Source organism: Chenopodium album, chromosome 17 (genome assembly GCF_948465745.1).
Source record: "Chenopodium album chromosome 17, dcCheAlbu1.1, whole genome shotgun sequence".
NCBI lineage: Eukaryota > Viridiplantae > Streptophyta > Magnoliopsida > Caryophyllales > Amaranthaceae > Chenopodium > Chenopodium album.
In genome coordinates this window covers 3718138-3741831 of record NC_137850.1, presented here as the reverse complement: position 1 = coordinate 3741831, position 23694 = coordinate 3718138, and the positions used below count along the sequence as shown (strand labels likewise).

At 34.1% G+C, this 23694-nt stretch overlaps 2 protein-coding genes, 1 non-coding gene and 2 pseudogenes across 3 annotated transcripts; 3 read left to right on the top strand and 2 right to left on the bottom strand.

The window, feature by feature from the left end:
• The first annotated feature begins 1025 nt into the window (after positions 1 to 1025).
• LOC145589394 (heterogeneous nuclear ribonucleoprotein 1-like) lies at positions 1026 to 8712 on the top strand. The gene is made up of 5 exons (XM_081645939.1): positions 1026 to 1554; positions 1692 to 1822; positions 2095 to 2320; positions 2544 to 3744; positions 8163 to 8712. The coding sequence occupies exons 3-5, from the start codon at positions 2099 to 2101 to the stop codon at positions 8174 to 8176; spliced, it is 1437 nt and encodes a 478-aa protein (XP_081502065.1). The 5' UTR covers positions 1026 to 1554; positions 1692 to 1822; positions 2095 to 2098; the 3' UTR covers positions 8177 to 8712.
• Positions 8713 to 10574: 1862 nt separating this feature from the next.
• On the top strand, positions 10575 to 10655 carry TRNAL-CAG (transfer RNA leucine (anticodon CAG)). The gene has a single exon. It is a non-coding gene; the product is annotated as a tRNA-Leu (tRNA).
• A 411-nt stretch (positions 10656 to 11066) lies between these two features.
• On the bottom strand, positions 11067 to 12634 carry LOC145587422 (cytochrome b561 and DOMON domain-containing protein At2g04850 pseudogene; annotated as a pseudogene).
• A 5225-nt stretch (positions 12635 to 17859) lies between these two features.
• On the top strand, positions 17860 to 22804 carry LOC145587420 (GCN5-related N-acetyltransferase 9-like). Its single transcript, XM_081644157.1, has 6 exons — positions 17860 to 18124; positions 20275 to 20346; positions 20431 to 20518; positions 21768 to 21900; positions 22009 to 22047; positions 22463 to 22804. Exons 1-6 carry the CDS (start codon positions 17950 to 17952, stop codon positions 22541 to 22543), a joined length of 588 nt encoding a protein of 195 aa, XP_081500283.1. The 5' UTR covers positions 17860 to 17949; the 3' UTR covers positions 22544 to 22804.
• A 177-nt stretch (positions 22805 to 22981) lies between these two features.
• On the bottom strand, positions 22982 to 23554 carry LOC145588517 (cytochrome b561 and DOMON domain-containing protein At5g47530 pseudogene; annotated as a pseudogene).
• Between the last annotated feature and the right edge of the window lie 140 nt (positions 23555 to 23694).

Sequence of the window (23694 nt, the reverse complement as noted above, 5' to 3'; positions counted from 1 at the left end):
GATCTTTAGGATCCGATTTGAGGTTGGAATTGAAGAAAATGATCGTAAATGTCATATTTTGGATGGACATGGTTGTAAACTCGTAATTGGGCCGTAAGAAAAGAAATGATAGAATCATTTTTTTTCCATTCACATCAACACTAGAGAAAAAGATTTGGTCGGGCTAATTAGGTAAATAGTTTTACACATTCTTTTATTTGTTTTGAATTTGGCATACTGATTTCTCTATATTAGTTCGAAAATCCTATTTAATAGTGTGTCATTTTTTCATGAAACAAATGTCATAAAGTATATATTATGCATAATATTATTAATTAAAACAATGTTTTAAAGAAACCCTAACTTCCAAATAAATGGTAAAAGGAGGACTTTTAGGGGCAAGTTTACAACTTTGAAGTATATATTACTCCATATGTATATTTATACTTAGTCCATTCATGTGATTAGAATATTTAAGAAACATAATATCCTTTTACTTCGATCGATAGATGTATACACTTTCTTTGTCCACGTATCATCTTCCTTTATTCCATACGAAGATATTCATATACAATGTTTTTGTTACTAAAATTGGAAAATTTTCTCTTTCAACCCATGTGAGGTGGACACTATTGCTAACCTATTTTCTCTCTCACTTTCATCCCATCCTATTAAATTCCTTGATATGCATGTCTAAATCTAATAGAGTTTTTTTTTTTTTTTAATATAAGAATGGACTATATATCAATACATAAGCAATATTTGATCTCAGGTTTTAAACAATACACTTAAATCAACTCCTTTTTCGATCGACCACTTATTTTGAAACCTAAACCCTTGTGCAAAGAAAGAGGGCCAACACAAATAAAATGGGCCAAAAAAGGAAGAGCAAAAACCAAGCAAAGAAATGGGCTAAAACAATAGGGATGATTGCGATGGAGCAACATAAGAGAAGGTGTATTGTGTACTATTACAATGGTATGAAATTGCCCATAAGTATATAAGTAGAAGAATGGGAGGACAAGCAATCTTCCCCCATTATCAGATCGGACGTCCCATTTTTCACATCACCTCTATTTCTCTCTCCTCTCTCTTCCTCCTTCTTCTTCTTTCTTACTGAACAAAATCATTTCTTTTTTTTTTTTGATTTTTTAAAACACCCATTTTCATCTCAAAAACTTCAAAAAAAAAACCCCCAAAATATATATTTTCATTCACCATTTTTCATTTTCCTACACACAAAATATCCATATTTTTGTCTGTTTTTTTTTATTTATTTATTTTGGTTGGCTGTAAAACGCTTCAATCGTCAGTCCAATCTTAATATAAATTTTTTAATTTTAATTAAATTAATAAAAATAGTTGTAGGCATTTTTAGCTAAATTTGAATCAAAATTATTATTTGACTTAAAATTGGAAAAAAATAAATAAATTTATAAAAAGGGGACTCCATTTTTAATTTTGTTTGGAGGTTTGTATTGAGGAAGATATACTTAACATGTCCTCAATCTTTCCTCTCATCAGATCTTAGCCTTATTTTTCTCTCAAATTCCGCATCCGGGTCATCTTCAATCGGTGGGTAATTTAATTTGATTTAAATTAGTCTAGGTTCATAATTTTGATATGGGTATTTGATCTTTGTTGAGCTACCTGATTTTCTTGATCTGGGATTTTTTTATATAATTGAAATGTATATGATCGGTAATTTTCAGGGTATTATTTCATAATTCTGGATTTTATTGATCGAATGAAGGATCCGATGCTTTTTTGATTGAATCCGAGAACATACCATTTTGTAATTCGGCATTGTAATTTTGTTGGGGTTTGTGATTCCTTAGGCCAGGTATGGTTCTATTGCATTTCAATTCATTTGCGTAGTAGAATTGAATTTGGTCAATGATAAATGTTGTTTATTTGAGTTTCGAAACTATGTTAGTTGCGGATTATAGCTGAATTCTATGTAAATGTATTGGATCCACGACGAAAGTGTGCTTAATCTTGTTTAGAAAGTTGTGTGCTTGTGTTGGATTGACTTGTTAGCTGTTCGAGTTTGAAAATTCTGTGAGGTTTAATGAAAATATTCTATATTGAAAATATTCTATATTTGGTTTGTAGAAATATGCAATCCGACCTTGGTAAGCTATTTATTGGTGGAATCTCGTGGGAGACGAATGAGGAACGTCTTAGGGATTATTTTACCACCTTTGGGGAGGTGATAGAAGCTGTGATCATGAAGGATCGGACCACTGGCCGTGCTCGGGGCTTTGGTTTCATTGTCTTTTCAGACCCAGCTGTTGCAGATAGAGTTGTCCAGGAGAAGCACAACATTGATGGAAGAATGGTAATCAACTGGCTTATACTTTGAGCTTTCTATACATATTTTTTTTTTGTTGTTGTTTCAATGTATTTTGCATTTAGAATTTGTGTTTTGATGTGGAGGCTAGCTTCTAAAGCTTCCAAGGTTTGATTTTGTCAGTTAATATCAATTTTGGATGAATGCTGAAAGGTTTGCATATATGTGTAGTGCTATGCTTTCATGCTGATTTTGGTTTTTCGGACTTTAGGTTGAGGCAAAGAAGGCTGTTCCTAGAGATGATCAAAACATTCTAAGTAGAACTAGTGGCAGTGCACATGGTTCTCCTGGTCCAAGCCGCACTAGGAAGATTTTTGTTGGAGGCTTGGCTTCCACTGTTACCGAGAGTGATTTTAAAATTTACTTTGAGCAGTTTGGTACAATTACAGATGTTGTCGTGATGTATGATCATAATACACAGAGGCCAAGAGGTTTTGGGTTCATTACTTATGATTCAGAGGAAGCAGTGGATAGGGTTTTAATCAAAACATTCCACGAACTGAATGGTAAAATGGTTGAGGTCAAGCGTGCAGTCCCTAAAGAGTTATCACCTGGTCCTAGTCGTAGTCCAATTGGTGGTTATAATTATGGTCTAAACAGGGTCAACAACTTCCTAAATGGCTACACTCAAGGATACAATCCAAGTGCACTTGGAGGTTATGGAGTAAGAATGGATGGCAGATTCAATGCAATTGCAAGTGGACGAAGTGGGTTCCCTCCGTTTGGTTCCGGTTATGGAATGGGTATGAATTTTGAGCCAAGTCTAAATGCTAATTATGGTGGAAACGCTAACTTCGGTAGCAGTCTCAGCTACGGACGTGGTGTGAACCCCTACTTTATGGGCAGCTCAAATAGGTTTGGTAGTCCGGTTGGCTATGATGGTGGAAATGGGGGAAGCTCATCCCTGTTTAGCTCATCTAGGAACCTGTGGGGAAATGGGGGACTTAATTATAGCTCAAACTCTTCTACATCCGCTGCTTTTAATGGGTCTGGGTCAGGGACTGGTAATGTTGGAGGATCCTTTGGAAGTGGCAATGTGAACTGGGGTTCCTCACAAGTGTCTGGCCAAGGTGGGGGGAATGCTGTTGGCAGCGGAAATCTGAATTATGTTGGGGCTGATACCAGTTATAATCTGAGTGGTGGAGGCTATGGAAGAAACACTGGAAATAATGTAGCCCCAACATCATCATCTTATGCATCATCAAATGGTGGTGGGTATGATGGGGCATTTACAGACTTGTATGGCAGTAGCTCGATATACGGAGACTCTCCTTGGAGAGCATCAACTCCTGAGAGAGATGGTTCTAGCTCTTTTAGTTATGGGCTCGGGAATGCCGCTCCAGATGTATCTGCTAAAGGGTCTGCTGGTTTTGTGGGCGGATATAGTGTTAATAAGAGACAACCAAACAGAGGTAAGATTTTATGATGGATATTTTTCTTTTTTGTTCTTTTTTTCAGCTGCATTATGTTAAAATCTGATAATCTGATCTGGTATTTTTGATTTAATACTGTAAATGAGTAAAGATTAGATCTTGATATTATATTAAACTTGCTAATGGTTTCTTACATAAGGTAGTAGGTTTAGCGTACAAATCTCAAATTAGTGACTTGAGGTCACAACTCTCAGTAGGATTCACTCTAAAATTCTGCCTACCTTCTCCTTTCTCCTCTCTCTCTTTTTATACTAAGGCTTAAAGACTATTAACCTAATAATACCAGACTTCCCAAAGTGCCCCTCCTAAGTTAGTTTATTACACATTATAGCCAATGGTGATTTACTATCCTAAAGAACTTTACCCTCTGAAAGTGGTAGGAGTTTGTACAACTGAAATATCTTGCCAATACAAGAAAATCATGGATATGAGAATTTAAAAACTCGCACATTAGAAGCTGATTTTCGATGGAGTATTTTAATGCCCAGTAAGAACATATCGTTTTATGCTCACTTCTTGTCTCCTCCTTAGCGGCCGTGAACCTGAAACCCAAAAGCACTTGGTGTATGTAGTTAAAATTTTATTTTCCTTTTTTGTTAGTCAATTTGCTGTACCATGACCTTGTTATTATATCAATCTAGATTTTTAAATCAATATGGAGTAGAACTTTTTGGCAGTGGGTGCCCGTATATTTCCTTAATATAACCAGACTAATTTGTCTCATTTTAGTGCACTATGGTTTTGATGTGGGCTTCAATTGTTAGAAGTTAGATATCAATGGCTCATCCTGATACTCTTTACTAAGAAAGTGCTTAGTTTTGCACCTTGGCTGTGCTTCTTTGTAAAATTAACATAGCCTATCCACTAGGCATCAATCGGCTGTAGACTTAAAGTGTTTATTTAAACTGAATTAAATTGATGAAACTTTATTATTGTCAATCTTTTTTTTTTTTTTTTCTTTCCAATTGGTTATCTCAAATTTGGATGCAGAAAGATGATGATTTGGTTTTAGCTGTATCTGATATTCTGAGTGGACAGTTTTGCTAAGTTGGTCTTATATTGCTTTTTCTATATCGGACTCTGATCCTTTTCTAGGATGGTATTCTTATCATGAACATGGAAGTGTGTTTTTTTTGAATTTCTGATATTCCTCATCATACTTAAAAAGTTAAAAAGATCTAACGTGATATACATCTTTCATGCTTTTCGCTAGAAACTTACTCCATGGTTAAAATTAAGAAAAGATCTATTGTAGTCCCTTTATCTTCTTGTTGGGAGGTCTGGGTGAGGGTTGGTGAGTATTGTGCTATGGTACATCTGTAGAAAACACTGATATGCTCTCATACATCCACGGCATCCCATTCTTGACGAGGTACAATATGTGTGATGAAAGACCCTTTTCTGTGCCGCTAAAGGTATAGAGTTTGATCATATTGCTAAGAGGTCATCTACCTATAAGGAATTAAGGATTAACATTTTGGTAGATTGGTTTACTTGTGCTCTAGTTTCTACACCTGTTTCTTCCTCTCAGTGGCTCTTTATCAAGAACTTGTTGTATTCTGTAAACCTTTTTCATGAGTTTTGGAGACTGGTGACTTGGTGAGTGAAGACCTGACTGCGTCAGTGCATCCTAAATACTGGTAAGTAGAAGTTTCAAAAGCACTTTAAGGAATTAGTGAATGTTTAGGATATGGATCAATTAGGTTGATTGTTCAAACTGCACAAATGAGATGTTACTTTAAGTTTGGGTTACTTGCCATATCTTGATTTTGGAGCTTTGCTGAATCTCTGCTGGTATTGATGGATGGATATTTACATGTTGGGGGTTACTGTGGGAAAAGAGAAGCTTAATTAGAGGTGCACTTGGTATTTTCTTTTATATGAATTATTTGATATATTGCCAAGCTCAAATTGAGAATTTGTTAATTGTTAGTCTGTTTGGTTCAAGCATCAACTGATGTGTATTTGCTGCTTTTTCTCTCTGCAATTTGTGCAAAATTGCCTGCAGTTGACCCACAGACATTTCATGCATTAGGTTGATGTACAGATGGACTTAGTGCACTTTGTAATGGCCAAAAGTGGATATTTTTCAAAGAATAAACTTACATAGGTGCTCAATCAATTTTTAGCTGAGCTGATTTTGGCCTTTATTTATTATTAATAGCGGGGCATTGTATTAAGAAGAAAGAAAAATGTTCTGCCAAAGAGGAAAGTGTTTTTTGTAGAGTTGAGATCTTCCTCCACAGAGTGGCACAAAGGAAAAATTCATCGAGTGTAAACCACTAAATCCTGCACATTTGATGATTACTATCAACACAAAACCCAAAGAATAACTAGGCATGCCAATCTTCAAAGGAACTTCCTCCCCTTATTCTTCCAAAACTTACATATGTTGTGGATTTAATGTGATGATTTCTTTTGGTAAGGCTTTACTAAGTGCTGCTTTCTTTATATAAAAATTGTGTCTTGATAAGTACTTATTTCTTTATACAATTGGACCAACACAAGCTAAGCTAGCCGTTAGGACGCAATACCACAGAGTTAGGTTCTAAAACAGAACTTTTGCTTGTTGTAGCCATGGATGAACTTGGATAAACCTTGGATGGACTCTGATTTGTTCTTCTTGAAAATAATTCTCTCTCCAAATGCTTTTCAACAAGATTAGGAGTCAAGCCACCAACTGCAGATGTAGCACTTTTATTAATTAATTAATTTATTTATTTATTTTTTTTGGGAAGATGTACACTATGTACACTGCTCTGATATCAGTGCTGGAATAAGAAGTGTTTTTTCAGGCAGTCGCTATTCATCAGTGCTCTCTATCTTGGTCCTAGCAGTTACTGAGGAACAGATACTGTTTTATTGATAGAAAGTGGATTCTCTGAGCCAAGGACTATTAATGTGCTCTATGTTTATATGAGAAGAAGTAATGAACACTTGAGATGATTGAGTAAAAAATTTTAGCTGAGGAACAGAATATAGTGTTTTGTTGATGGAAGAGGACTTGCTACTCTTTCATTGACAACACGTGAGTGATGCAAGGGCATAATCACGAGTCTTTTATTATGTGATACAAGAACTAGATAAAAATTTTGGAAGCATGCTGACTGGACTATGGTAGATGTTTTTATTCAGAAGGTCCTTGTGCTGTATTCTTTTGGTTAAATTTATTTATAGGTGAGAATTTTAGGTATAATTTTGAGAAGAAAAACCTGTATTAACATGGTGCGCCATAAAGGTCCATAATGCTATTGATTGTTACCTGTTAACAAAGCGGATAATGTGTATATAGCAGCTGCTGATAAGCTCTTATATGTTCCATTTAGTATTCTGACATTGCTGAATGTGGAACCATAAAATTTTATTCATTCTCTGAACTTACTTTGAAGCCCTGGTGACATTGAATTCTTATTGCTGAAATTTTTTACAAATTAATAAATGTTTAGTATGGGTAGAAAAGTGGTTAATGGTAAACAACTTATTGTAGGACATGATGTAGTTGCATACTGTTGCATCATTGGCATCGGAAAAGTATGTCTTTTTGGATACATAGCATCATAGCATGTATCCACTAACTGAAATTGAAGAGCTTTTGCTTACTAATGCTGCAGTTCTATTTCTTCTTCCAATAGTTGCATTGAACCTCATACACAATCAGTTATACCCTAGCTATACTGTTTCTTTGCTCTAGAAACCTGTTCCTATGATATTCAGATTTCAATTACTTACAGGCAGTTGTACTGTAGGATCTTCCTATGAATTCTAACTGAGTCAACCATTGCCTAGAAAAAAAGGAAATGCTGTAGGCTAGTAGCGTTTGAAACATATGGAGCACTAACTAGATTAATGAGTCGTATTCTATGTATATATGGCTGCTTTTTCATGACCTAAAATTGACTTTAGCAAAGCGTATTATAAAATTTTACTTGTGTCTGGTTACTGTATCAAAAGTGCTTTAGATTGGTGGGGTGGTGATGGTTGGGAGGGGGGGGGGGGGGTGGGTGTTACTTAGTTCAAGGCTCCAGGGCCATCTTATTAAGACTAAGCTTAAACAGCTTTTTGATTGATTCATTTACTCTTTTTTTTTAGTGAATCTGGCTGATTTAGTTACTTTTTTTCTAAGGCTTCTATGCCTGTCATCTATAAACATTTTCGTTGCGTGAAGAAAATGTGTACAGATGAATCACTTTGATCTAACTTGAATATGTATTCATGTTTCGGAATTGCTTATATTGATTTTTTTTTGGTAATACTACGTATATGTTTCCTTAAGCTTATCAATCATTAATAGTGAATACTCTCGAACATTTTTCGAATTATTCTGATCTCATGTAATTCAATTCCAGAAAGTTGATGTTCCATATCAATTCTGATTTGTTTTTCTTCTCCCTTGACAGGACTTCCTAGCTAGAAGGCTAAATATCAGGAAATTATTGTAGATGGAGCAATCTGGCAATGCAGATGAAAGGTGACTAAATATAGTCCAGTTTAAATTCTGAAAGTTAATTTACATAGAACTGACTGGAGTGCCTATTCTGAAGATTACTTAGCAATAGGGAAGTTGTAAGGGATTTTGTTTTTGTGGCTTGAGTATTTTGAGTCATCATTCTAGGGTTTTTGAGTGAGGTGTAAAATCAGATTGCGGGATATAGTCAAATTGTATCATTCATCTCCGGGAGGTGTTGGGATACATGGTAAAGGATAGACAAGCCCCCCTTTTTTTTCTCTTTTCCAATTTTACCATCAATTTTCTTTTCTTTCTTTTTCTTTTTTCCATATATTTTGTTATGTGCTGTAATAGTTATGACAAAGCGCGGGTTCTTGTCAAGTACATTTTCATTTTTCTTTTGGATTGTATGGGGGCTTCTTGTTGATTTACTAGTGTGGAACTATTGAAGGAACCCAACTAGGGTTCTCATGAATAAGGCTCTTTATATATTTTTCTGATCCTCATTCACTGTAGAAACTTCATGTGGCTGCTGAACTTAATTGTTATTACAATATGACTTGATGAATAATTCTCATTGTTTTTCTTGTCTCTTAATAGCAATGGATGAGAATTTTCTTTGCAATGTTTGTATTTTCTGTCTCATAATATCGGCAACTCTAGAGTTTACATGCATGTTTAGGCGTTGGTTGAGCTTGAAACAGTCTCTTAGTTTCCGTCGACTGTAATGTAAGATAACTTGCATCAGGCTTTGTGACAGTTAGGGTTTTGAAGAAGATGCTTACCTGTCAGACCGGTTCTATCATTATTGATGCTTAATTTCTTTCATTTGATCAGTTGTGATCTTAAAATGAGAGCATTTTCATTTGTCAAAGTATACAATGGACCTTCAAGGAATCAGATAAATCCTCCCTTAAAGTTAGGTGAACCTGTCATGTGAAAGGTGATGAGCTGGTGATTATAGTCAAGGTTTAGAGATATTGTCAATGAAGTTATGTTAGTAAAGTCCTCAACTCCTCAATATTAGCCACCCATAAAAGACTTGAATCAAAATTACAAAATTCGAAAGATTATGTAGCAGTTAAACAAATAATACTACTCCCTCGGAGATAACTACGAAGTACTTATGAACCACATCTTTGGTGTAGATTACGTTCTTTGATATCTCCCTCCTCTGAGAAGCACCATCTCTGTAGGAGAACTCCATTTTTATTGGGGTGGATATTTGTTCTTGGCAGAACTGATTAGTGTAGTTCGACCTGAAAAATACTCGGGCTTGGGTAGAAAATATTTTCAGACATCAGACCCGACTTGACTAACAGATTCGAAAAAAAGGGCTTTGGGTTGTTCAAAACTGAAATTTTGGTTAAAAGTTGGCCCAGCTGAAAAAAATCCTGTCTAGCTCGAATTTTCGGGTTTGGGCATGGAATATTTGGCCCGAACACAATCCCAGATGAATTGATGCATTGGCCTGAAATGATCTCTCCTCTAAAAACTACTAAGAGAAGAATTTGGAGAATCAAATCATACATACGGAGTATTTATAAATCCAAATTTCACTCTTTCTATCCTTTATTTAGTTGGTATATACACTCATTTGAAATTTTACCAAATTCGTATTATTTTATATTTTCAAAATATTACCTTTTCTAAATTTATACTAATGTGTAATTATATACTTTGAACATCATTGATTGTAGGAGAAAATATGTTATTTTGACATTTTACAAAAAACACAAGTAATTGTTGGTCACTACAAATCACAGAGACACAGTAGAGAAAAAAAAATTCCAATTTAATGTTTAAAACTATATATATGTTCTTAGAGGAGTAACAATTTAATGTTGTATTATATGAGTATTATTAAAATCACTATTCCTGTGATTTTCCTATAAACTTATGATCGACGTAGCTTAGTCATTAAAGTCAAGCAGTTGAAAATGGGGATAAACTCAATTTGGCTTTATTTACACTAATTGATTTAGAAACTTGAAAATAGAACTCCCTCCATCCTTTTATTAGAGTCTCATTTCTAACATTTATTACTCACATAAATGTGACATAATAAAGAGATATGAGACTCTAATAAAAGGACGGAGGGAGTAGTTAATTTTGAGTAAACAATGTGCCTTAATTTGTAATCAAACCTAATGGTATGATGAAAAACTAATAGCATTAGGCATTAGCTTTGGTTGATTATTTCAAACCCAAATGAGATTAATCTTAAAGATAATTTTATGTGCCTGAGAAAAAGAAAAAGAAAAAAAAAAACATAGATGATTTTTTGGCGGTAAAAGATTTCGAATTCTGGAGAACTTATAAGTATATATATATAGATAAACTCTGTAAACTATAACAAAAGGTCAAGATGGCCGAGTTGGTCTAAGGCGCCAGTTTCAGGTACTGGTCCGAAAGGGCATGGGTTCGAATCCCATTCTTGACATTTTATTTTTACATGTTTTAAATCCCATTCTTGAGTCTTGACACAATTTGACCTTTTAGGGAAAATGACTTGAATGAAATAATTAGACCTTTCAACTACTTTTTTTTTTTGAAAGGTTTAGACCTTTCAACTTGAATGTTTTATTAGTACGGAGTATTTAGTTGGAAAGAAAGTAGCTAGATTAATTAGCATCTTTTATCAAAAAAAAAAAAATATAGAGGGCCAACTTATAAATATATGGAGGAAAAAAATTGATGCAATCGGCGAACTAGTAATTAAGTTGGGGTAAATGAAGCTTGATTAGTCAAAATATCCGCTGCTTGATTCGCCTCTTTGGGCCGTTGTTAGATTATGTAAATAATCTAGTGCATATTATTAGTTTTTATATTACTAATGTATCCTTAGCTTTACCTATAGTGTAACCTTGTATATATAATGAGAAAGGCATGGTACATATTCTTACATTCTCTTGTGATGATCACCGTATTCATTTCCTCCTATCAATAATTGAATCTTGTAACATACATGGGAAAAAATAAAGACAAAATATTAGGTGTAGTAAGAAATAAAGAAGAAAGATTAGGCCCCTTTTTTGTCAAAATTGGAGAAGATTATGGACATTATAGCTTCAATTGATGAACAAAGGAGTAGTAATTTTTTTTTTCTCGATTATACATTTGTAAAAATAAACCTCAAAAATTGCAAAAAAGAATTTGTTAAAAAAGAAAAGGAAAAAAAAAAAAAAAAAAGTAGAAAGCAAAATTTGTTCATCAGTTGAAGCTACCACTAGCTTTCTCCGAGCTTGGATTTGTTATGACTCCATCTCTTTTCAATTTTTCTTCCTCGGCTCTTCTACAAAAAACAACCCAACTATTAACCTCCAATGCTATACATATACCAATCAAGGTAGATAAGCACAAACAATAGGCCAATTTCGGGTAAGACCGGCTTTCCTCCATTGCTTCAAACCCTTGAAAAACATTCACAACCCCTAAAACCACACAAGCATACCCTACAAAATGATGGTATGACTTCCAATATTTCCTATACTTGTTTGTTGTCTTTGGCCTAAATAATAATGCTAGCGTTTGTAGACTTCCCAAGCATACCGCGATAAACCCTAACTTCCTATGCAACCCATAAACTTTTCCGGGTGATAGCTCCCCTAGTTTAAGCCCTATCGCGAAACCAATGGTTCCTAGGAAGAATCCGGTGAGTTGCATGCCGGCATGCACGTAGAACCACGTAGGGCCTAATGCTTCTATATGTCTTAAGTAACGTGACATGATTATGCCTATTGGAAGCATGACTCCCCATGATATTCCATTCATAACACCATGTACTATTTTCAAGGTTTTTAGGTCATTTTCGTGTCTTGCAACACCGGAAAGGAGGTCTATGGTGGTTGCAGAAGAGAGGTCATTGATCGTAGTTGGATGTATGGTAGGTGAATATCCTTGGACATAAACACCGCGATTCCATACAACATGGATCTTTGTTTTGTTAGGGGAGAGCTTGATTGTGGCGTATATTTCAACTTGGGCTCCATCATGTATTGTGGCTAATTTTCCACCATACATTTTTGCTGAAGATGTTAACAAGTGGATATGATCAAGAGGGCGCGATAATAATGGAGCCTTTTGGAGTTTAACCGTTGGGTCTAAAATATAAGGGAGGAGGACTAGTTGGCCTGTGTTAGGGTCCGGGAAGGCAATTAGGGTTCGGGTGCCTGTCATCTCTGCAGTAGTAGGATTGATCCCCCAACCTACCCATCCCGAAGGGGATATGAAGTTACCAAAGAAGACAACATCAAGGGTGGCATTGTGTGCGTGGTAAGTCCACGCAAGGGATGCTTGTTGGGTAGGAAGTGTCATACATTTCTCGAAATTTTTGGTACTAGTAATTGTGGTACAATGGGAGGATGTAACGGGTCGAAATTGAGGGGAGAAGACAAGGGAAAATAGGAGAATAAGGATCATGGTGGTAGAGGAAGAGCAAGGAGATACTAAAGAATTTGAAGATATATTTAGTGTTCATGATTTCTAATGATGAAAATAAATGCATATGAGTGTGTGTGATAATTAGATGGGAAAATAATGTCTAGGATATGATAATGCGTGCTTAACTTTGAAGCCAAGACAATAGTAAAAAAAGTTACTTAAATCAGTGGATTATATGTGTGAATTAAATACAATGATGTTTGGTAGTGTGTTTTAATAATGATGGCTCATATTTATCCTAACAACTTTATTGCTTGGGATGCAAAACTCATGCAATGATGATGAGCTCTATGTTTGTTGCAACATTTGACGCATTTTTAGTGGAAAAAAGATGCATCAAAGCACAATATCTTTATTTTAGGTCGCTTTGTGCTTGGCTTTCAAGCAAGCAAACTTTAAGAACGGATATAATCCTCTCAAAACATAATATACTCGGATCTATACAATAGTACAAAAACTTGTCAATTTTTATGATAGTTTATTTATTGGACCATACACAAGTTCATAACATGTGAGAGTTTGTCACGTACAAAACTAATAACTGAGCTACCAAGTCCTAAAGTTCTTCGTTCCATCCTAAAATAAATTAATAAACTAATAAAGTAGTAGTAACCCACTAGTGTCATAATTTGGACGTACTTTTTCTATTTATTAGTTTTTATATAAGACAATTAATCTTAAGTCACATATAATTGGCTTGCTCTCTTGATAAAAACCATCATATAGATAAAATATTCATGCATAAAAAACGTTACTCCGTTCGTGATTATTATGGTCTTACTGTTAAATATGACTTGAAATCTAGTACTATGGAAAAAGGTCAACTTCAAACACACGTATCTCTCAATTCAAAAGTGATTTTGAGATAATTCAAGTTGGAGGTGAAAGCTTGTTTTAAGAGTTTTTTTTTTTCAACAATAGGTCATATGCCTAATTCCAATAAGAAACGAGAAAGTTATGTCTACTTTACGAAAACCTAACAAAGCTGGAAATTGCGACGAGCAGGCGAGCTATAACTCTAGGCAAGTGAGCTATAGCTCGGCCCTATGAAGACTTGCGGCAGGCTTGAGCTAGCATAGATCGGTAGTTCGATTGTTCTAGGATAATTTATGGGATATTTCCTAAAATTATATCATTTTTTATGACGACTACTAATGATGTTCCTAGGGGAATAATTAAGGGTTTCCTTGTGTTGTATAAGGAGCCGTTGGGTGGACAATTATAAGCGCTAAATATTGATTAATTAGCCTAGCCAATTCAAGCCATTATGTACTCCCCTTTTGAGAGATTTGTGAGATGGAGAGCATTGTATCTCTTTTTGTTAGCTCTCTAGTTTATCCTCCATAAAAGCTAATAAGAATATACTATCTCTTAATTACCTTGTGAACGTAGGTCTTGTTGACCGAACCACGTATATCTGTGTGTTCATCTCATCTATTTTCTACTGTACTTTATGTTTTATATATTATTGTCTATGTTCCGCGCATATCAAACACATAACCTAAATCAATTGACCCTCATCTATTTCCTAACACTTACAATAATTGATGATACATCATGAAATCCATATCTTGGACCTGTTATCCAAGAATAGGTTCAAATACATATTTTTATTAGAAATATATGATTCTTTCGTCATAGTATCCTACGTTATTTTACATGATTAAAGCTTCAGATTTTTTTTTTTTCTCCAACAAAGTTATTCCTTAGGACTTAGGAGCATTTGGATAAAAAGATGTCCCTTTATTATTTTAGTAAAAAAGGTATTATATTCTTAAATTTTAGAAGACTCGCTATACACAAGTCATCATAATGGGTACACCAAAAAATTGATTGATGGTTTGTTAACCAACAATCTTCTCTAACAATCATGAAAATATTATTCAACAATCAAAAGTTCAAATTTTATGTAAGAAAAACGAGCAACAAAAAAAGTAGAGGGGTGTACAAGTCTATATTTAGTATTCACACTTAGGTGTGTATATTAAAATCTGCATTTTATGTGGTTGGTGCAAAGAAAATTATTGAGTACCATATTTCATATGATAATATTGATATAGGGAAATTGTAATGAGTAACACACACTTGTTATTGCATAATTGTTCATCAGCTAAAGAGGCTTATAGTTTCTCAAAAGATTAATGGGTAAAATCAGTACTATGTAAATACATACTCCGTAATCCGTAATCCGTTATCCGTATTATGTTTGATAACAATGTATATATTGACCAATAATACATCATAAGAGCACGACTGCGTTTTTATACATTTTTTACATAAAACTATTAATGTTTCCCACACTAAGGGCCTGTTCTCATACGCTGAACTAAACTGAACTGAACTGAACTGAACTGAACTGAAAATAAACTGAACTGAACCGAAAATAAACGGAACTGAACTGAACTAAATTGAAAATAAACTGAACTGAACTGAAAATAAACTGAACTGAACTTAAGTGAAGTGAAGTGAACTGAACTGAATTGAAAATAAACTGAACTAAACTAAACTGAACTGAAACTGAACTGAACTGAACTTAAGTGAACTGAACTGAACTGAACTTAAATTCAACGTATGAGAACAGGCCCTAAGATAAGTATATTATGATGTTATTGATCAATGTCGCTCTTACATGATATATATATTATAATATTAGGACAGTTTTACAATGACTACAATAAAATTGTACGAGTAGTTATTACAAAAACAAGATTTACACCGTTGATTATCAATATGTAAATAAGGGTCATTGATTTAAGTTGACCCAAAAAAAAAAAAAAAAAATCTTTAACCGTTTTTCATTCCTCATTCCACTAAAAAATAAACTAGAGTACTACGAATGCTTCCATTGGCTTCCATTGATGTTTACTACCAAGTATGAACAACCAAACAATCCACTTAACATTAAATCCATCAATTAGTGCAAGAATAGGTGGAATTGTTTCCAGATTTCGAAAAGGTGGAATTGTTTCCAGATTTCGAAAAGGTGGGATTGTTTTTGAACAGAAATAGCAAAGGTGAGATTATTAGTTTATATATCTAATGTATAAAATTTTATAGTAGTTTTCCATTGAATCATTGATTGTTTGGTTATAAATTTATACTCCCTCTGTTATTATTTTAGAAATCTTTTATAATATTTAATATATTTATCTCACTTAGTGGTCCTAACATAAATAATATTTTATTAATTTTATATTCTCTCTCCTCTAATTTTCTAACTACTTTTGTTTTTTACAATTTTTTTTATTCTTCCCCCGGCTCCACCACTTCCATATTTTATTACTTTATCCAATTCTCCTAAAACTCTGCGCATGGAGAAATGAAGCAAGTATTTAAAAATGGAGGGATTAGTAGTTTTCCATTGAATCATTGATTGTTTGGTTATACTTTAATCCTTATCCATGTTAATTGTTCTTCCATAGTTGTTTAATGGAGATTTAGGTTGAAGGTTTGAATACTTGGAAGTTCATCAATGGTAGTGAAAGCAATTGTTTTCCCCAAAATCAAGCGGTTTTAAAAATTATTTATATTTTATTTATAATTTAGAAGTCAAATTACATGAATGGACAAGATAAATCATTTGAGATTGAAAATAATTACAGTGGTTACTTTTTTATGTAGCCTTGAGAAGTCTTTTTACAATATCATGTAAAGTTTATACTTTTGACTTTTCCTTTTTCATAAAATAGGAGAAAGTGCTATTCAGATTGTTGATACAATAAATAAATCTATAGAAGTAAAACACATTAAATAAAGTGAACAAACTAAAGAATTCAATTGACTCTAATCTTGTGTGCTATTAATATGACATGTAATTAGGACCATAATTACTATTAATATGACATGTAATTAGGTACCATAATTCAAAATTCACGTGATAATAGTTCTAATGATCTAGGTTGTCAAAAAGTTATTAGGGAGTATGATTGATCAAGGCTATTTTTTTTCTTATTAAGATGGATTTAATGTGTCTTACTATAGGCTACTTATACGTAGTAAATTAAAGTTATAATAATTTATGACTTGTACAATCAAATTGTGGGCGATTGGACTGATTGCCATTGCCAACATTGAATAACACTTGATGGGCTTAATAAGTGGGCTTGAGTGCTTATATCAAGTACTTCACACTTTATTATTATTATTATTATTTTTAATATAAGCTTCCTTATTAAGTAAACAATATGTCATCCATCCATAAACAATTATTGTCCATTTTTTATTTAAGTATTTCATTTTAACTTTTGCACTATTTATATACATTATTTTGGTCAATATTTGTGCCTTGCATATAAAAAGTAAACATGACCACGTTGATACTTATTAGAAGTATCTCAATGTATGGTTTTGAAATATCAATTTTATAATTTGTACATATTGATGATTAAAGATACCATTGGTCAAAATGCAACATTGGCAAATATTCCAGTCAAATATTCCATGTGCAGAGTTTTAGGAGAAATTGGAAAAAGTAATAAAATATGGAGGTAGTAGGGTAGGTGGAAGAATAAAAAATTATAAAAAACAAAAGTCGTTGTGAAAATTTGAGGAGAGAGAGAATATGAAATTAATAAAATATAATTTATGCCGGGTTCACTAGTTGAGAGAAATGAATTAAAATATTGTAAAAACTTTCCAAATAAAGAAATGGAGCAAGGATTTAAAAATGGTCGAAAATGAAAAATGGAGCAAGTATTTAAAAATGGAGGAAGTATTATTTCAAAGTGTCTAAACTTACCAATTTTGGTATGTTTTTTCATTTGCGCTTTTCCTAAGTGCACAAGCACAACTTTGTTCGGGCCTAATAATGTGAAGATTGGAGGTACAACTCCGTACAAGACAATTTTTAAAGGATAAAAAGAGTAACTCAGATGTGCAAGGCACAATTTAAATAAAGAGATGCTAAGAGGAAATGAACCTTGCCTAATAGTTTACCCGTGCATCGGAGGACTCTCATGGAAAAACGACGATTATTCATGAGTGTTTGCATATAAAGATCCTCCATAATGAACTAAATTAAGGGAAAATATCACTTGATCTCTTTAGAGTAGGTTAATGTTTCACTAACACAAAAAAGCATGGATGCCACAGAGGTTTTTTTTGGCATATTGTTCTCATCAACTCTACCCAATCAAAAATCATAAATAAGACACGAGCCTAAACATAAAGGAACAGAAGAAGTATCGGACAAATAAAGTTGAGCCCGTTTTGGACGAAATGGGTTATAGACAAAACATTCTCAATTAATTGCGTTGCCGAGCAGCAGAAGTGTAAAAGTAGAAGAAAATACAACGATGGGAGTAAGCTTGGAAGGAGAAAAGGTTATATTGGTGCCATACATGAAAGAACATGTTCCCAATTACCATCAATGGATGCAAGATCCTTACCTTCTCTTTGTTACTGGCTCCGAGCCACTTACCCTTGATCAGGAGTATGAAATGCAGCTCTCTTGGTCCCAAGACCCCCTCAGTACTGCTTCTTTCTCTCTTTCCTCTTTCAATTTTTTTCTTGTTTCCTCAAAATTTTCAGATTTATGTTGCATAATACTTGATGGGTTTTGCTAATATTTGTGTAATTGTTGAAATTTTTATACTTGGATGCATTTTCTTGGAATAATATATGATGGGTTCTTAAAACTTTGAAAGATGCTTCAATTGTGGATGCATTTTATGGGATAGCTTTTAATTTAGGTTTTGTGGGATTGTTATTATTATTATTATTATTATTTTTTTTTTTTTTTGACACAAGGGATTGTTATTGATGTTGTTGTGCTTGGAGTTTTATGTATGATTGACTTAATAACTTGTCTGCAATTTTATGAGTAAATGGCTCAACTAATTAGTTGCCTTAGGATTTATTGTTGTTGAACTAGTATGAAATATAGAAGAAAAATGAGGAGCTGTATCTTACTATCCTTGTGAATATTGCAGTAACCCCTCAATTTGAATGAGTTTGGGAAGGAACAACCATAGCTTGGTTTTAGCAAATGAAGTTTAGTGGTGTCAAACTGTTAAATCTTTAGTCAAAATGTCAGCTTTTTCTGAATTGGTAAACTAATAGGCTATCTCCTGTAGCTCATTTCCATAGATAATGATAGTCGAGAAATTTGTTTGCCATGATGATCATGGAAACTGCTTGTTGAATTATTATATGATTCTGATATATCACAGAAAGTTAGATTAGTGTTGGACGGAAGGACCAAGTTTCAGCTAAAATATGCTTGATCTACGCAGTCTTTGCTACAGGACTTGAAGCTCGTCGAACATAAAGCGTCCATGGATGATTTAGGGGCAAAAACCTCCTTAGACTTTGAGCATTTTACACCAATGAGTCCTGCCTAATGTTCATATGCCATCTCAATTGTTGATTTAAGCCTTTAAAATGATTTACATATTATGATAGGCCATTCTTCTAGATGCTCAGCAAATACCTGCAGATAAAATTAACAACAAGATGCAAAGTACGGGTGTGTACTGCTCGGAAAACTTACGCATCATACTCAATCGATGGTCTTGTCATTTGTATTTTGGACTATTATCTGAGAGGGATAATGTGTTTCAAAAAGCAATGGCCAGTGGATGTAGCATTGTAGCATTAGGGTTCTCTAGTGTGAAGATGAAGGCATGAAGCATACACATGGTGTCAAGAATGTTCATATTTTGAAAAAGAAAATAACAAATTAGAGTGCACTTCTCAGCCTGAATCTTAAGATATTATTGGACCTCACATTAAACTTTATCATTTTACCCATACTTAGGAATCTTTTTGCCATCTTTTACAGGTTGAGGGAGTAATAGTGTTGACTCGTAAAAAGGTCAGGATTCATTTCACCTATTTTGCATATTTGTTTCCTTTCCGTGCAGTGTGGGGGTAATAGTAGATGTCCAAGATACTACTTAGATACTAGAAGTATGGAGATGGAATAGTGATGCAATGACATGTTTCTGACAATAGGAGATGACCTACTATAGATACAACAAATAGTCATAGTAATGGTTATGGAGTATATGGATCTTTTGAGTAGCTAGAATAGCCCTTATGAATAGTGTATATATAATGAAAGATTTAGGGTAAATACAGATTTGGTTAGACCCAAAGAAAGGAATACTGGGAAAGCATGTGAGGGGCTACATAATAGCGAGCAAACTTGGATGGAGATCATTGGTATTGAAGAAGTAAATAGAAATGGAGGTTAAATTGGTAGGCATCAGCACTGCATGTTGTGAACTTGTGACAGAAAATACAACAGATATTGAGTAGACAATACAAAAGGATACTTCAAATGCAGGCCATCTATGAATTTCAATGAGTTAAAGGAGCAGAGAAGAAGTTGTGTGGGTGAAAGAAGAGGTTACAAGAGAAAGGAATCTCGGATTTTTGGTACTTAAGCTGCTTTGACATTCTGATAATATGTGCAAGTTTAGATTGAAGAGTCAAATAATAAAGAGCCCTGGCTGACATTATATAAAAAGGAGAAAGAAAACACATTATTGTAGTTCTTTTCTAATTGATAGATTCTGTTGTTTTCTGTGTGGTTCGTCGTGCTGTGATGTTTGGTAGCATTTCTGTTGCATAATACTCCATTCATTTTTTTAAGTTGTGGTATGGATATCTTTCAGAGCGCACTTTCATTGTTCTGGATAAGCAGATGATTGAGGGGGAAATTGTACATGGCCAACCCCATATTGAAGGTAGGTTTAATCTCTAATTATTCTCATGACCGGAACATTTATGCTCCTGAATCCTGAGTTTTTTTTTTCTTTCTTTATCTTCAGCTATGGTAGGTGATGTTAATATATATATGAATGATCCTGAGGACCCTCTTTTTGCGGAGATTGAGATAATGATTGCTGAGCCTAAAAGGTGTGTCCTTAATTATTTACTCAATACATTCGATAGATTTGGAAATTCCTGGTTGACCCCTGCAAAAAGTTGAATGCCATTTAATAGCAGTATATAGATGTTTTTTAAGACTGTTATTTGTGACATGATGTCCAAAAAAGTTGAGGCTTGTGCATGTATATCAATTGTTAGTCTTCTGTATAGATATTAAATATATTTATTGCATGATTTGCATCACTTGTTTTTGGTAATTCAATGTTAGAAATAGGTTATACACCTTTGAAAAGAATATAATGGGAGAAACCCTAATTGAAAGGTGAACGAATTCTTTAAGACAGTGCGAGTAACTATAAAATCTAAGGTAGTTTCAGGATGATGATTTCTTCATAAGAAAGGTAATCGTTGAAGTATAAAACAAGAATAAGTGAAGGTTTTAAGTTGTTTTTCATAGATCTCTAAAATTGGGAAGCCTTATAATTGATACCCAGGTTGTCTGTTTCTCCATACAAGACTGGTACAGCCTATAGATGAAAAATCTTGGAAGATATTTGATTATATCTGAACCCAAATATCTATACTTAAAATGGTTGAAGTGAAACGTATTCTGATGTGGCTATCTTGTGCAAGTATATGATGTTTTCGTTACTTAATACATGAAAACATTGTCTCAATGTATTATGTTTGTACCCACCTGGGGTTCTTCAGTATATCCATTTGCTTGAAATTGTGGTGTTTATCTCCGTAGTAGAACTAATCACAATACTTCTGACTAGTATGCTATGTCTAGAATAAATTGAGTTGTCTTCTTGCCTTACCTCATAATATGTATATGTGCATATAGATTGAGAGCGTTCTGTTGTCTACATGCTGCTTTGGATATGACTGCAGTATAGGCTTGCATTTTAATTGCAGTATGTGTATTGGATATAGATTGGGAGTGGTTGATCACTGTGCTGCCTTAAATTGTTGGATATGACTATGCAGCTACAGACTTGTATTTTTAATTGCAGTTTGTATTATTGAGAGCGATGACATCTCTGTCAGGTTTCACTTGACACTAAAATAATGCAAAATTGTAAATTAATAGTCAAGAAGCAAAACAAAATGGCTCTGCTGAGTAATACTATTGTAGTATTTTTTTTTTTAAAAAAGGTGTAACCATGGGCTAGAAAGTAGAAATCACTTAAGTACTGCAAATGTTTTATTTTATTAACTAGAGAAATTCACAACAAATATATCTTAAGCTATGTAATCTCTCTTGGTAGCATAGTCGTGGCAAAGGACTAGGAAAGGAAGCAGTCATGATGATGATGGCTTTTGCTGTTGAGAATGTTGGGATCCATACATTTCATGCCAAAATCGGAGAGTTGAATCAAGCATCACTTCTTCTGTTCCGCAAATTGGTTTGCCCCGCTTACAGCCACTTGCGTATCTTTTTTAATTACTCCTTCACACAACTTTTTTTTTTTTTTTTGTTTCTCTTACTTGGTTGATCTCTTCTTTGGCACCAGGGTTTTCAGGACTCCTCGTTCAGTGAAGCTTTTAAGGAGGTGAGATCAGGGGGAACTTTGAGATCTTAAATCATGATTATAACTAATTTTTACATTGTTTATTACTTGTCTTGGTGGTTACTGGTTAGGGTTGTTTGGATTTAGACTTTTCTACTTTCTGTTTCTTTCTTCTAAATCTGGTCGATATAGTGACATAAGATGGCAGTCAATCAATTGCTGTAATTTGGGACGTTGGGGTGGTAACCGAAACTGTAGCAGTCGTCACTGTATCCTCAGGATTGTAAAATCATTTGGCTGGAGTAGAGTACAGATCTTGATTTATTTGGTTGATTTTCACTACAGAACTATAGAAGTTTCACCAAATCTGGCAATTAGTATCCATTTTGGTGTAAATTGTTTACTTCACAATATCATTTTTGCGAACTGGCACTCAACTTCTTTTGTGACTTTGCAGTGGACATTGGAGTTGCCAGTAACGAACGCCAAGAGGGATGAGTTGCTGCAAAGCGTTGGTAATATGGTCACTCATTCTTAGCCTTCATCGCTTGACTGGATACATTCTTCTGAATGGCAGGGAATCTGCAAATTCCCTCTCTCTTGGTCATGACTTATAAAAAGACAATAACTCAATGACAAGAAAGAGGTGATTTCTTTTTATGACACACTGAGGAGTCTGCAATTTCTCAAATATTTGTAGAAACTATATGAATTAATTTATCTATTAGTGTAGCTAAAAAAGTCCAGCTAGATAACAAGGAAATTAAATGAGGAATAAATAGCTTTTACACACTACATATTTGAACTTTTTTTTATTTTTTATTTTTATTGTACTAGTGTTTTTGGTGATGAATAGGATATGCTGTGTGTGAATTACAAGGAGTGCTTATAATAATTCTTCTACTGAGGGTATGTTACAGTATTTATTTGCTTTAAAAAAAAAACCTACATTAGGGCTACTACCTCGAGGCTTGATCTATACTAACAGGAAATTCAGTGTTCCAGATGACCTAACATATGGTCCGAAATGTGGATGAGACTGGGGAATATCATTTGACACTGCATTCCCAGCTTGCCAGGCGATGTTAAAAGTTGTTCTGTTGCTTAGCGGGCCAAGAAGAGCAGAGATGATCATCTCATCGTTCGAGTACTCTGCTGAAAGCTCTGAGACCGGGAAACTAAGAGGTTCAGGTTTCATGCTAGGGTTGTAGCTTTTGATTTGACTAGTATAGGCTTTCATATTGCCTTTGAGATCCTGGAAGGCAACCAGTGCTTGTGTTCCAACCATACCGCTTCCAGTTGGGTTAATCCCCCATGCAATCCATCCTCTAGGTGTCTGGCTTGCTCTGTATGTGATGTGAATTGTTTCTGCCGTGGAATTGTAGTTCCAATGGAGATAGGCTTCTAGAACTGGAAGGTCAGCGCATGACTGAAAATCCCTCTGGTCGGAAAACTTGTAGTTTTTACAAGTTTGTGCCGAAGACACAAGAGACAACGAAGCAATGGTACAGACTATCAGGATGGTTCTTGTGATGGCCATGATAGCTACTTCTATAGTTCTATACTGATTTTTTTTTTCTTTTATTTTGAATTTTCTGATGGGAAAGTATGAAAAATCGAAAGTTTTTACTGATGCTTAGAAAATGCTGTTTATAAAAAAGAATTTCATGGTTTAAGAATTCAAAGAAT

Coding starts and splice junctions, on each gene's coding strand:
- LOC145587420 (XM_081644157.1), top strand. CDS start 17,950: ATGGGAGTAAGCTTGGAAGGAGAAAAGGTTATATTGGTGCCATACATG. Junction 18,125..20,274: donor TTGGTCCCAAGACCCCCTCA/GTACTGCTTCTT, acceptor GATATCTTTCAG/AGCGCACTTTCATTGTTCTG. Junction 22,048..22,462: donor TCAGTGAAGCTTTTAAGGAG/GTGAGATCAGGG, acceptor GTGACTTTGCAG/TGGACATTGGAGTTGCCAGT.
- LOC145589394 (XM_081645939.1), top strand. CDS start 2,099: ATGCAATCCGACCTTGGTAAGCTATTTATTGGTGGAATCTCGTGGGAG. Junction 2,321..2,543: donor ACAACATTGATGGAAGAATG/GTAATCAACTGG, acceptor TTCGGACTTTAG/GTTGAGGCAAAGAAGGCTGT.